Source organism: Protobothrops mucrosquamatus, unplaced genomic scaffold (genome assembly GCF_001527695.2).
Source record: "Protobothrops mucrosquamatus isolate PMUCROS unplaced genomic scaffold, P.Mucros_1.0 scaffold2149, whole genome shotgun sequence".
In the NCBI taxonomy this organism is placed as follows: Eukaryota; Metazoa; Chordata; class Lepidosauria; order Squamata; family Viperidae; genus Protobothrops; species Protobothrops mucrosquamatus.
Genome location: NW_015388247.1, coordinates 63,344 through 76,647, shown reverse-complemented (window position 1 = coordinate 76,647; position 13,304 = coordinate 63,344). Strand labels below are relative to the sequence as shown.

The 13,304-nt window shown below is 35.7% G+C and overlaps 1 protein-coding gene across 2 annotated transcripts; it reads right to left on the bottom strand.

The window, feature by feature from the left end:
• Positions 1–1,302: 1,302 nt before the first annotated feature.
• Positions 1,303–12,225, bottom strand: MPPE1 (metallophosphoesterase 1). Of its 2 annotated transcripts, none has more exons than XM_015824177.1 (10): positions 12,188–12,225; positions 10,830–11,221; positions 7,973–8,081; positions 6,548–6,651; positions 6,330–6,410; positions 5,467–5,575; positions 4,291–4,362; positions 4,064–4,186; positions 2,965–3,105; positions 1,303–1,771 (listed from the first exon to the last, which is right to left on the bottom strand). In XM_015824177.1, exons 2-10 carry the CDS (start codon positions 11,102–11,104, stop codon positions 1,589–1,591), a joined length of 1,197 nt encoding a protein of 398 aa, XP_015679663.1. In that variant the 5' UTR covers positions 11,105–11,221; positions 12,188–12,225; the 3' UTR covers positions 1,303–1,588. The 2 variants fall into 2 exon arrangements, with proteins under 2 accessions (XP_015679663.1, XP_015679664.1); XM_015824178.1 differs by lacking the exon at positions 12,188–12,225 and adding an exon at positions 12,080–12,179.
• Positions 12,226–13,304: the final 1,079 nt, after the last annotated feature.

The following is a 13,304-nucleotide window of genomic DNA, read 5'->3' as shown; positions in this document are numbered from 1 at the left end:
TGCCTTTTGCTATGAAGATAAATTACTCTTAAAATATTTTGATGGCATAATGTGAAACTATTTTTAAATTAGGAAGGCATGTTTATTGCATATATTATCCCAGATCACTTTTGGAAACTGAGAAACAATTGTATCTCTGCAAAAGAATCAGGCTAGTAATCTGTCAAGATACTCTGATTTTGAAGCATTTTAGATCTACTCTGAAACTGGTACTTTGACATACTGTATTCAGTCATAACCTTGTTATGTTTCCAAGATGATTGAAAGAAACTAATTTTGATATGATGAAGACATACCAGTCTAAAGATTCATATTTCCTCTAAAACCGTAGCAGTGAAAATGTAAACTACTACCTGTTTAAAAAAAGTGGATGGTTCTGTTATTGATAAGAATGGGGTAGAGTTATTGTAATTCTGTCCCTTCTTTTTTGTTTGCTGCAAATGTCAGATTATATTCTGTCATTCAGACAATTTTAATCTAATGCCCTCCAAATGGATTCTTGTTTACAACTTCCAGAACTCTTTCCAGCATGCCTGGAAATTTTGGGATCTGTTGTCTCCATACATAGGTGGCCATCAGGAAGAGGAAGGCTAACCTAAACCTTTACTGAATAAAATTCTCTTTAAAATTTATTTAAGTAGATGAAGAAAACCAAGTCTACAAATTTCTGCAGCTTAATTTATAATGCCTTTTTAAGTTGCATACAAGCACTTTTTTAATGCTATTAATCAGATAGGACTTAAACATGTAGGAATGGAATGCCAAGTTTTTTGGTAAGGTTTTATCTCTCTTGGGGGGGAAATAGTCACGCAAACTGAGTCATACCATAAAAACTCTGTGTGAATCTAATAGTAGTTGTTTACATCTTATTCCAGGGGAAAATGTTCAACCAAGCTTCAGTCCATATGTTCATGGATACAGAGTGCACACCCTAATTCTAAATGTGCAAGGGGCTTCTCAGTTTTCTACCTGGTTTGCCAGTACTCTGCAAACTTATTAGCAAAGTTTTTTGTTGATGCTGTCACACGACTACCATCTAAAACTATTTGCATCTAATTTAAAAGTGACTCGTGAGAGTAGAAAATTATGTCACCTATTATAATTATGTTTTGCTTCTGTTTTGGTAATACCTTGCTGTAAAATAACTACATCTTGTATTGCTGGTATCAAGGAAATGAACTACCACTTCAGATGGTCACGCAGCAATAACACTTTAAAATTCTTTTTCTATTACAAAGACTGAGCCTCTGACAGCGTAGGGCACTAGTGCAGACACAAAAGGAGGCTTGTAGAACTTAGTGTACAGTTACAAACTTTTAATATACATATTTGATACAAAAAAACTTTAGCAAGAAAACCATTCATTTGATTGTAGATTACAATATTTTTGTACAGCATGAAGCAGTTACTTTAACCTGTAGTAAAAAAAAAAAAAAAAGTCCTATCAACTGTCTAGAGCTTTCTGTCTGTAAGAGCAGTTTGCCTTTGGGCTAGCAATTCAAGTACGCGTTTGCTGGCATGAATGTAGTCTGATGGATTGTTCTTTAGCTTTGGTGTGTCAGTGACTGATTCCAAGTGTCTGACTTTTTCATAGTGCTTTATACTTAGTGATTAAACGCTGAACAAAATGGTAAGGGGAAAGAAGGGGCTGAAAGTGAGCCAGAATGAGGACCACCAGCACAGATCCTGCTGTACAGTAAATGGTTATTACTGTGTTCTCGTATGGAAGAAAGCACTTGTAGAGTGAGGCCTCTGTTGATGTTATGCTGCCCTGAAAAATGAAAGCAAGAGTTTAGAAGGTCTGAGGCAAATGGCTGTAGATATTGAAGGTTCTATTACGGAAGAGGGAAGCTGAGTTCTTAAAGTAGCACTACTTTCAATTGTTCATGGTTCAAGAGATGCAGACAACTCTGAAACTTCTAATGGTAGTTATTTTGCAATTAAGCACTGAACTGCCCTGTGTGAACATTTTGTGCCATGTGAAAAAGGACCTTCCAGAACACAACAGCTGTTGTTTGACCGGAGAAGGGAAGACTTATATAGTTAACAGCTTAAAACCCTTAATTATACTAATGGTTGCTGTATAATTGGGGGAACCAAGCATTTGAAATTGCATGAAATAAAATACAACATAGCTCTCTGTTCTTATAGAATTGGGAAGGGATTGGGATTATGGATAATCTAGCCCCATAGATAAGCATCCACATGTCAAGAGTGCTAGAAACATGACCTCCTAGATTGTTAAATAAGGACTTTAAACAAAATATAGGTGAAACTATGCTTCTCAAGGAGAACAATTTAAAATCATGTTACCTAAAATGAGACAGATCTATGAATTAAAAAGTACAATAGAGCTATAATCGCTTTGCCTTTCCTGAAGCTCAAGGAGCTGAAAAAGTAAAGTTAGCATAGAACCAATTTTGAAGATAGCATCATTTAAAACAAGGCTTAGAACCACGAAATGTTTTGTGCTCCGGGTTTATTAAGAATTGTAATCTAGTATACCCCAAGTAAACTGTGAATTAGATTCCTCTGAATAGAATTTTGCTGCCCTATGATATAATTTGCACTTTTGAAAGCAAAGAATCCCAGAGGGAAAAGGTGGTCTTGTGAATAAATCAGTCAAGCAAAAACAAGTCTCAATACTGTTTGTTGCAGACTACTGACAATTGTAGTCAGATTGTTTACACTGCATCCTCTTTATAGAAACGTACTAAATATGCTTGCATTTAGAATTGTAAATCATAAACCTTACTTTGCACTCTACAAGCTAGATGGCTCTCCGTGTATGTGCTTTATAAAGCGGGTGCTTTGTATTCAACTTAAGTGTACTTTTGGAGAGGATGGAAGAAGCTGTTCTGTTTTGCTTTTTTTTACAGGTAGCATCAGTCTGAGAAAATAGCTGATTGCTATGTTGATTTATATTATGAAAAAATATCTGATAAAATAAACATTTAAATTTACCATTATGAAACTAGGATTGTTTCTGTTCCTCCAACTGAATGATGGAACACTGATTTCATGAATGTTACCATTATGAAGCACTTCACAGGCACTGTGGGTATGACCACTCAGAATCAGTCGAGGATGAAACCACCATAATAGCTATAAAGTGGAATAAAACATCACTGTTACCATTTCTGATTTAAGAAATAACTCCTCCACACAGCACATCTTTCTTTCAGTTTCCCCTCAGTCATTTTAATCAGTGCTAATTTATTAGAGTTGTTATCCATCCATCCATAAAGTACTATCAAATTAGCCCAGTAATACCAGAAGTAACTCAGTTTTGACGCAGAGCTTATTCCAAAGCTCCTGTCCACCACATCTTTGGGAGAAGTGTGGTTCGGCGTTACACAGGAATCTTTGACTTAATAGGGCCCAGGGAACCACTACATAACGCTTGAATTCACTGTGATATATCATTAACAAATAAGCATGCTAGGGGTGATATGCTTGATGATTTCCACTGCCAAGCTAAAATACCTTTTGCTTTATGGCATTCCTCAAATATATTGGATCTCAGATTTCAAACTTTCCCACCCAGCAAGGCTTTGAGCCACAAAGACTGAGACGGAACTGCAAAACAGGTACATCACCTGCAATCCAACTCAGAACAGAGGTGTACAATTTTGACTCCTAGTACACCTGGTTGCAAAATAGGTTCTACACTGCACCTAGGTCTTCTTTACAACAGATTTATATCACTGAAAACTAGTGAATTTATTGTAAGCAAATACAGTAAAAGGCGAAACTTCCCACATACAGTACTGCTTCTTTCTTTAACAATGCAACAATATGCTGTCATTTTTCATAAGAGAGAAAGAATGTCTCCCAAACTCCAGATGTCTTGAAGACGAAGGAAAGTTCCCTTTGCATTGGTTACTTTGTCACTGTATTTATAGCACTGTGTGCTATAAATATTGTGCGTAAAATATTTCCTAAAAGAAATAAGTTCCGCTGTGCAACTTTTAAGAATAAAACATTCACATTTTTCTTTATTAATACAACTCCACAAGTTCACACTTAAGTAATGTAAAGCCTCTGGTCAAAACAAAAATACCTTCTGGGAAGCTTCTTGAGAAAGCACATCGTATTTCTCTCGAAAGAGGTCATTCTTTTTCTCCAGGGGAGCAGAATCTTCCCCTGTACATTCTGAATCACTTCTTCTATAAAGAGGATAATGCTGAGAAGAATTAAAAGCACAAAATAGTTCCAAATAAAGTTTCTCAATATGTCCATGCTAAATAAAGTGCAGAGATCTCATTCTATCATAGTCTTCCAACTTACCTGCAACAGAATTGGAGCCGAGGCTGGGAGTTTATTCACATTACTGCAGCTTTTCTTATATTGATTTTGTTCCTGTCCACAAAAATAAGAAATGATTTAATATATACCTTACACAGAGCAACAAATAGAAAAGTCATCGTGGTTTTTAAGGAAAACTTCTAGTATTTCATTAGAATTGAGGGAATGGTGCAGCTATATAAAACTGGATTTTCTAAAAAACACTACTCTTATGTTCAAAGAATGGATGAGTCAGTTTTTAGGCACCCCTTGAGTTAGAGAGAGGCAAAAAATGTCTGCAAGATATATTAGAATATTTTAGCAGAACCACCCAGGATTTTTTAGAACAATGTCTATGCACACAATACACAAAAAAGAAAACAGTCATACAGTAAGTACTGAGGGTGTCAGTCCTTCAAGATGGATCAGACTAGGAACCAAATTTTTGAATGCTAATTCTACTTTTATTATGAGGTTACAGTAATAGAATCTGCAAGTGTGAATATGCTTCCCCTCCCCTCCCTTTATCATCAAGGGAACTGGGGAAGGGGGTCAAGCCTGAGGTGCTTTCTTAAATTACAATTCTGCCTCTAGCTCAAATTTCTTTTCTCTGACAGTAGACTCAATTACTGCTTTTCCTTCTGCTCAAAGTTATTCTCTCAACCCATTACAGAGGAAGGAGCACTAAGTATGCCACCTTCAGTTTTTATATGTGGTATAAATCTAACAAATATCAAACTATCAGATTTAATTAATTTAAAGAGCAGGTAAGCCCTGCTATATCAAGAGTTTATAAGTGCTGTAGGATTGAGGAATCCATAAATAAATTACTATAGTTTAAAAGGACTCTCTCTCTCCATTTACTAAATTCAGACACAAAAGGGACTTCTGAAGATGATTACAATACTAAAAAGAACAGATTTGATAGTGCTGCTGCTTTATTCATATCCATAATTTCATCCTGGTTTTCCCAATGCCCAAGGACAGAAACCTTCACCCCATACGGGCTTTCTCATTCATTTTAATGAACTGAACATATAATTTTTAGAGGAAAAGACAGATTGCTGAAAGATTGAGTGCACAAGAATAATAATTTGGGAAGGGCTTAGTTTGAAATAATTCTGGAGAGGAGTTATTCTTTACGTTGATAAGCTTTCCCAAAAATCATTATATGCCTACCTTCCATGAGCAATTCAGTTGGTGGGAAAGTTCAATGAGTTTGGCTTCTGCTGTTCTGCAAATCATACAGTTGTCACCTTCAAGAGCAACACTGTTCACTATAAGAAAGCTAAAAATATAAGAAGGAAATATGCAAGTTACAGCCAATAAATTAGAAGATCCCATATTCTTAACTTGGAAAGAAAACAAAGTAGCATAAGAAGACTTCCCCACTGAATATACTTCTAATGTGCTGAAGATTACAACAGACAAAGAGGGCCATGTCACAAATAAGTGGAGAATTCTCCCTGGGTTTGCAGAGAACCTGCCCAAGGTAATAAATGATCAGGAAGTGGATATATAATCATAAATATTGATCTTAATACTGAAGCTGTCATAATATGATTCTCTGTCTTAAATGTTAACTTGGCAAAAACCAATCAATGTATCATTGGTTACTAGATATTAACACTGATACAAAAATGGAGTTTAAACAATGCAGAATCTTAAGATATTGTTTATAGTATCAGGAAATGAATACATGTTTCTGTATAATGGGCTGCAGTTAAATTAAAATGCAAATGTTAAAAGCAGAATTAGAACAAATTTAATAAATATTATTTTTTTATGTGGCTAAGAAGCTAATACCAAATAGGAAAAAAAACAGATAACAAGCAACAATTCTTATCCTTTCAGCAGAAATATATTAAAAAGTATTTTCTGGAGAGCCAAAAATTAATCTTAAAAAATCTATAATTTACTTTTTAATAAAATGTAATGTGACGCCATCGTTGTGAAACTAATATTTTGCTGTAAATGCCAAAGTACAAAGACTAGCTACAATAATAAAACCCCCAGTAAATTTAAAAAAAAGTTATACTCACTTTATCCCTTTCCGAGTTATTACTTTTTCAGAAGAGAAGTTGAAACTTTTAGAGAAACGTTCCAGTTTGAATGATGTCATCCTAGGAGCGTATAATAAAAGACACAGCATTTCATTATACCGTAATAAACAATGTAACTCCCAGCATGGAGAAAACATAACTGAATTAGAGCATCCAATATTTCAATCTGTATTCCACAATTTTAAAACAATGCTCACTCATAATGAAAGCCGATGTCATGATTGCCAACAATACCAAATACTTCTGTGTGGTCCGGATGCCGAAATATTTTTTGATAGCGTCTTACATCATCTGACCAAGCCTGCAGAAAAATATATTTAAAAATTTAAAAACTAGAAATCTTGTTTAAATAAAACTAAATACTATTAGTTTTAAGCTTTTCTGTTTTGATTATCCTTGCCTTTGCCTAGAATAAATGGTCAGCAGACAATACATTGAGCTAAGGCAGGGGTAGGCAGCCTTGGCTCTTTTATGACTCGTGGACTCCACTAGTCATAAAAGAGCCAAGGTTGCCTACCCCTGAGCTAAGGCAATCAACTGCATTATATTTATATTAAAATTCATTTTTATATATTAAAAATGAAAACAAACTATTTTCTACATTATATTCAGAAAAAAAAATCTTAAAAGAAGATAAAGGGCACCAGTGCATTTCTTTAAACACAGCAGCTTGCATTATGTTATTTTTCCCCACCTAGGGCTGTTGAGTGTTTAGATACTAATATATTATAATTATTCTTAGAATCATAAAAAACCTTTCCAAACCAACACAGATTTCTACATATTTTATTTTTATTTATCAGCCCTATTTGTCCATAATGTGTCCAATTTACCCCAACCCACAGTTCATTTTTGTAAGAGTGTTCTGAATATAAATTTGGCTTTAATACCATAGAAATAATCTACCCAAGACATCTACTGAATTTTACACTAATCACTGGGGGAAAACTGCAGTGTGTTTCATTTTAGAAGACACTTGGTCTATAACTTATGGGTAACCTCTTGCTAATTGAAGAATTTAATCACTACTACCCTGGTAGGAGACGCAAATCTGTCAAATTCAATTTCGTACAGTTGCTCTTTTTTCTCATTTTTCATTCTGCTCTATTTCTTCATCAATTTGTTTTCTTCTTCTCACAAGCCTACACAAACAATCTGCGTTTTTCTTTGTCCACATTTTCCTAATACACACACACACACACACACACACACACCATATATATTTGTATACGGATTTTCTGAATACTTTAGCAAACTGGTTAATTTAGAAAAAATATTTCAGTTGCATTTTAGTCGGTGTATAGGACCAGAAAATGGGAATTGTTAAGGTTCATTTTAAAATGCAACTTATAGGAACTTACAGGAACTAGCAACAATACACAAAAGTTATCTGTGCTAAAAGGTCTGCTGCCAACACTGCCAATATTGTCTCAGTTGGCATATCTGTTGTGCAAAGTACCATCTATAAATACAAACTTAAATTCTAACAGTGCTGCAATATTCATAAACAGCTTCCATTTAGTAATTAAGATTCTAAGAACTGAAACTACTCCTGGCCTTGAACTTTTATTCACTTATTAAAAGCATCTCTTTTGCTCGGAGACCCGTTCAGGGGCACAAACCTGGGAAGAGCTCCATTTCCCTTCATCAAAGATATCGCCCAGGATGAAAACTATTTCCGGCTGCAGAAGCCAGAGGGCAGTTTGGAAGGCCCTCTCCATCTGCCATTCCCTATCAGGGGAAAAAGTACAAAACATATTTCAATTAACATTACAAATATTATGAAGCAATTATAAAATCTGGATTAAAAGTAGCTGGGTACAGAGTGGCCTTCTCTTTTAACATTGTGTGGAATATCATGTTTAATAATCTGGAGCAAACATCTACATTTTAGAACTGCCAGGGCTGTACAAAAGAGCCACCATTAGAAATCCTTATCACCCAGGAACCAATATAGGTGGTTTCACTAGATTTTAGCCTAATTTTGAAGCTTTTCCAACTCTTCAACTGCTTAGAATTATCCACAACACATGCTACCAAAAATCAGCTCAAGGAAAGGATGAACTGAATAAACTGTTTAGAGTTACAATCAACTATCACAAAGCCTTGACTATGTAACGTTACTCCAAACTATACATACAGTACAAAAAGCAGGCTAAGCTTCATTTTCCACTTGATCAAAATACTGGTGGCATAGATTAAGGGAAGAAGAAAATCAAGAATAGTCTCAGAATGTAAGAAGTGGAACTATCTCTTTGTGGTGCATATTAAACAAAGAAGGATTTCCTGGTGGGCATCTATCCCTCCCATTATAATTAAAAAATCAGGAGGGCAAAATAAAACAGCAAACACTTGCTGTTCAACAGCAGCCTCAAGGTTGTTGGCCACCATCTCTCCATCCTCCACAGTTGCAATTAACTGGTTTTACTATTCCCTCTCCCTTTTGTTTTTCTTTCTCTGCAAAGAAACTTCAGTAAACGAAGAACAAAGAAATTGGTAAAGTACCAATTCATTGCCATTTTTATTGCTCCCCATCAGTTATCAGCAAGAAGGCCTGGTTGGCAAAAGAGGAGAAAATGAAGACAATTGCTATCCTTGGCAACAACAGAAATGTTGCTTACATTGGAGGAGAACAACAAGGGCCACTCAAAAATTGCTGTTCTGAATGTTCTAACAGAAGGTTGGGAAAATCCCATTTGCCAAATAAGAAATAGAAGAAGGTACTTTGGAAATGACATGGTACATCCAAAACCAGTAAAATTGCTAAGCTATAAAGGTGGAATATATATATATTTTAGAGAAAAGAAATAATCAGAGCGTAAATTATTATAATCCCAAAGTAAAAAAGAATTATCCTTGATTAGTCAGAAAGCAGAAAAAAATACTATGACTGAAAGTTATATAAAAATTTCCATTATTACGACACAAATTTCAATAGAGAGCAAACATTCTGAAGTCACTCATGAATTCCTGACATTATCCAAAAACAGCAGACCACCCACTTAGACTCTGTGACTTACAGCAAGAATGGGAAGACTGAAGAAAAGTTTATTAGAGAAACCTCAGCACATGAAATGGAAACAACTTTTTTGGACCTTGAAGACACCAGAGAAATTAACAATGTAATAAAAAGATTGAGGACAGCCAAAATTACATATCTTGGTGACAGGATACTGTAACAACAACAACAACAACAATAATAATAGAGTTGGAAGGGACCTTGGAGGTCTTCTAATCCAACCCCCTGCTCAGGCAGGAAACCCTATACCGTTTCAGACAAATGTTTGTCCAGTTTTTTCTTAAAAACTTCCAGTGTTGGAGCATTCACAACTTTTGGAGGTAGGTTGTTCCACTGATTAATTGTTCTAACTGTCAGGAAATTTCTCCTTAATTCCAGGTTGCCTCTCCCCTTGATTAGTTTCCATCTATTGCTTCTTGTCCTGCCTTCAGGTGCTCTGGAGAATAGCTTTTCCCTCTTCCATGTGGCAGCCCCTGAGATATTGGAACACTGCTATCATGTCACCCCCAGTCACCTCTTCATTAAGCTAGACATACCCAATTCCAGCAACCGTTCCCCACATGTTCTAGCCTCTAGTCCCCCAATCATTTGTTCTTTAGGAAAATATATAACAACATGAATGACGACAACATGCTGGTAAATATAGTCTTTGATATACAACAATTGGGACTGGAAATTTGATCATTAAGTGAAGCAGTCATTAAGATGTGATTGCTTTGCTTGTTAAGCCCATGTAACTTTCACTCAACAACCACAGTTTCTAACTCTGGGCTCTGATTACGAGGCTGAGCACAAGGAATTGGAAGACAACTTTGATACTAAACCTCAAGGCTCTTTTCCCAGAGAGCAGCTGCCCTTTGCCTCCTGAATAACTCTTATCTCCTTCCTTTCAACTTTTATAGAACAAGAAAAAATTCTGCGTATATAAACTATTGTAAAATTAAGATAAACAACAGTATTTTATTATGCAACATGTATATTAAATATTTTCTTGGCTGTACTGAGGGCTTTTTTATGAAGCTGCTATGTGTATAAATCTTTGTTTTAATGTGAGCTGCTCTGAGACATGTTTTGAGATGGGTGACTATACTGTATAAATCAACTAAATAAATAATTTTTTAAATCACAGTATTAAACTGATTCAAACATTGCAGAACACTTGTACTCTTGAACACTATTTTGGTTTTAATGTGTTAGACCAACATGCAGTGAATAAGATGATGATTGTTCCTTCAAATAATGAGTGGGAAATTTTGCTCAATGAATTATAAGATTCATTATTCCTTTCTTATGAGAAGCAACTACACTGAGATTTTAGCAATGTTAAACATCAACATTCAATAAGTTAGAAAGTAGACGCTCAGTTTATAAATTTTTAGATTTGTAACTTTAATTCTTCAACATGCAAGAAATGCTTCCACAAATCAAGAGCAACAATTTATTGATACTTTGGCACCTACCTCCTTAACTTGTCCAACCAATGTCCATTGATTCTACCAAGCAAATGAGGATCTGATAAAAAGATGGTTTTCAAGACAGAATGTGAATTCTGTTTGTTAGTCCCCAGACTCTGATTTTTCAATTCCGGCCAATGACACTGAATTATAACTACATAATAAATTAAAAATTCACAGAAAATGAATACAGTCAGAGTAAAACAAATAAGTTTCAGCATAAAAATGCCTCTTTTTCTCAAAGAATAATAGTTCATAGGTTTTAAGCCTTGAATCGCCATCTCAGCCTACAGCAGCACTTTTTCCATAGAAGTATCACCAATGTCTCTTTTTTCATACCCTGAATCAAATGTACATTACTGTGTATTTCATGTGGTTCTTCTCATCAGCTAAAAGACCTATAAAAGACACAGAAATAAATTTTATAGGGCCTGTACTGGATACAAACTACATTATCAGCCTCGTTCACATATAAACCCCAATTCAACAATGTGATAAATAAGAATGTATGGCAGTTGCTTAAAAGTGATTTGGTTATAAGCTCCACTGAACTCTTACAGCTTCATTCTTCTAACTAAACTGCATGGCATTGCTCTGTAACATTTTATAGTGACAGATTTTAAAAATTTACCAAATAAAATAACTGAATTGTAATAAAAGACAAATCTATCTCCAACATGTGTATTTAAAAAAAATACTGTATGAGAAGTAGTAATATTTGTGATACCTTTTTTTTTTTTAAACTGACATTTTTGGCTTCAGAATAACTATTCTGAATTGATCACAAGCTGATCAACTTCAAACCAGGGCATTCTGACCTCAAAATTGTTGTCTATAAATTGCTTTACATACCAGACATTTTCTGATTCTGTGCTGTAAACCTCCATCATGGGACCCCTTACTCTAGCTCTATGTCCATTTCTCTACCCAAAAGAGCCATCATTCATTTCACACTTTAAAGAGATTTTCACTGAAGGGCCTTTCAATGGTTTACCTACTCATCAATAGAACTGAAAGAGTAATATTTACTATTTCTGTATCTATCAAAAGAACACTTGTAAATCATTTACTATTTAAATTAATACAACACTGCAACAATAACCATTTAATTTCTATTCATTAGTATAGCTGTGGCACATTCCATTTCCTTTCCTTTCATTTTGTGCTTTTTATGTAGGTTGCAAGGATTTCAAGAGTCCAGCAAGTTGATAGTTATTTTCAGCTATAGTTATTTCCAGAGACCACCAAAAACTCACCTTATTTTCTAAGGCCATTCTTGCCCCATAATAATTAATCAAGATTAATAATGTAGCTTGGATGGAAGGCCAACAGAAAATGCCTTCTTCCTTTCTGAGCAGACTCACCTCCTTGATGCATTGCTTTGAACATTCTTTTGTGTGTGTGTGTGTGTGTGTGTGTGTGTGCGTGCTTTTAATACAGTGCTTTCCCTTTTCAGACAGCAGCATTCATGCCTGGAAGCCAGCTCTGCAGAGGGAATTGCAACAGAGGGGGAAGGGATTGATAAGCACCAAGCCAGACTGGCAGGAAATTGGCTGTAACTGTCACTGTCAGTGCAGCTACTCTGGGAATACTCCAAAAGCAACTTAGATCACGCCAGTGTTTTGCAAGCTGCAGCAGTTTAAGAGAACTGCTGATTCAAAGCAAACATCTTTTGCATGACCTTGGTGAATGAGAAGGGCTCTCCTGAGGGGAAACAAAACAAAACAAAATGAGAGATTTCAAGGAGTTAAGCAAAACTCAACAAATCCATTTTTTAAAAAAAAAATATTGGGAACTTTCGTTGGAAATTGTTTTCTAAAATTTATACCTTTATAGTATATACATATTAAGATGTAATTATTAAAAGTAAACAGCACGGTTTCTTTCCCAACTGTAAGCTCAGGAAACCCACTATTTTACGGGTGGGGGTGGGGGTGGGGGTTAGGTTACTGTATCATATTGAGAGATCCTGTGGGTAAACCTAGTTCAGGGGTAGGCAACCTTGGCTCTTTTATGACTCGTGGACTTCAACTCCCAGAATTCCTGAGCCAGCATGGCTGGCTCAGGAATTCTGGGAGTTGAAGTCCACGAGTCATAAAAGAGCCAAGGTTGCCTACCCCTGAACTAGTTCAATATTACCATAATTTTCATTAGGATCAGCTAAACAAAGGGGGGGGGGGTTCCAAGCTTGCCAACTTTAAGACCTGTGGACTTCAACTCCCAGAATTCTCCAAGTCCACAGATCTTAAAAGTTGCCAAGGTTGGATACCTCTCAACGAAACCCTCACAAAGTAGAGAGCACACTTTGGGGCTAAACACAGTTGTCTTCACAAAGGAAGGTCAAGGAGCACAAAGCGATGGCTGGGCACAATTTCCAACACCTTCAAAAGAGCAACAGCTCCTCATTTTGCCCCGCCTCACTTCGGGGTGGACGAACCGTCCCATCGAAAGCATTGTGCTAGACTCCAAAGCTTTCTCGTT

What these genes read in the sequence shown, in the direction of transcription:
- MPPE1 (XM_015824177.1), bottom strand. Translation starts at nt 11,104, where the DNA reads ATGGCGATTCAAGGCTTAAAACCTATGAACTATTATTCTTTGAGAAAA. An exon ending in GGAAATGGAGCTCTTCCCAG is followed by an intron (nt 6,652 to 7,972) that starts GTTTGTGCCCCT and finishes ATTTTTCTGCAG; the next exon opens with GCTTGGTCAGATGATGTAAG. An exon ending in ACAATCCTAGTTTCATAATG is followed by an intron (nt 1,772 to 2,964) that starts GTAAATTTAAAT and finishes TTCATTTTTCAG; the next exon opens with GGCAGCATAACATCAACAGA.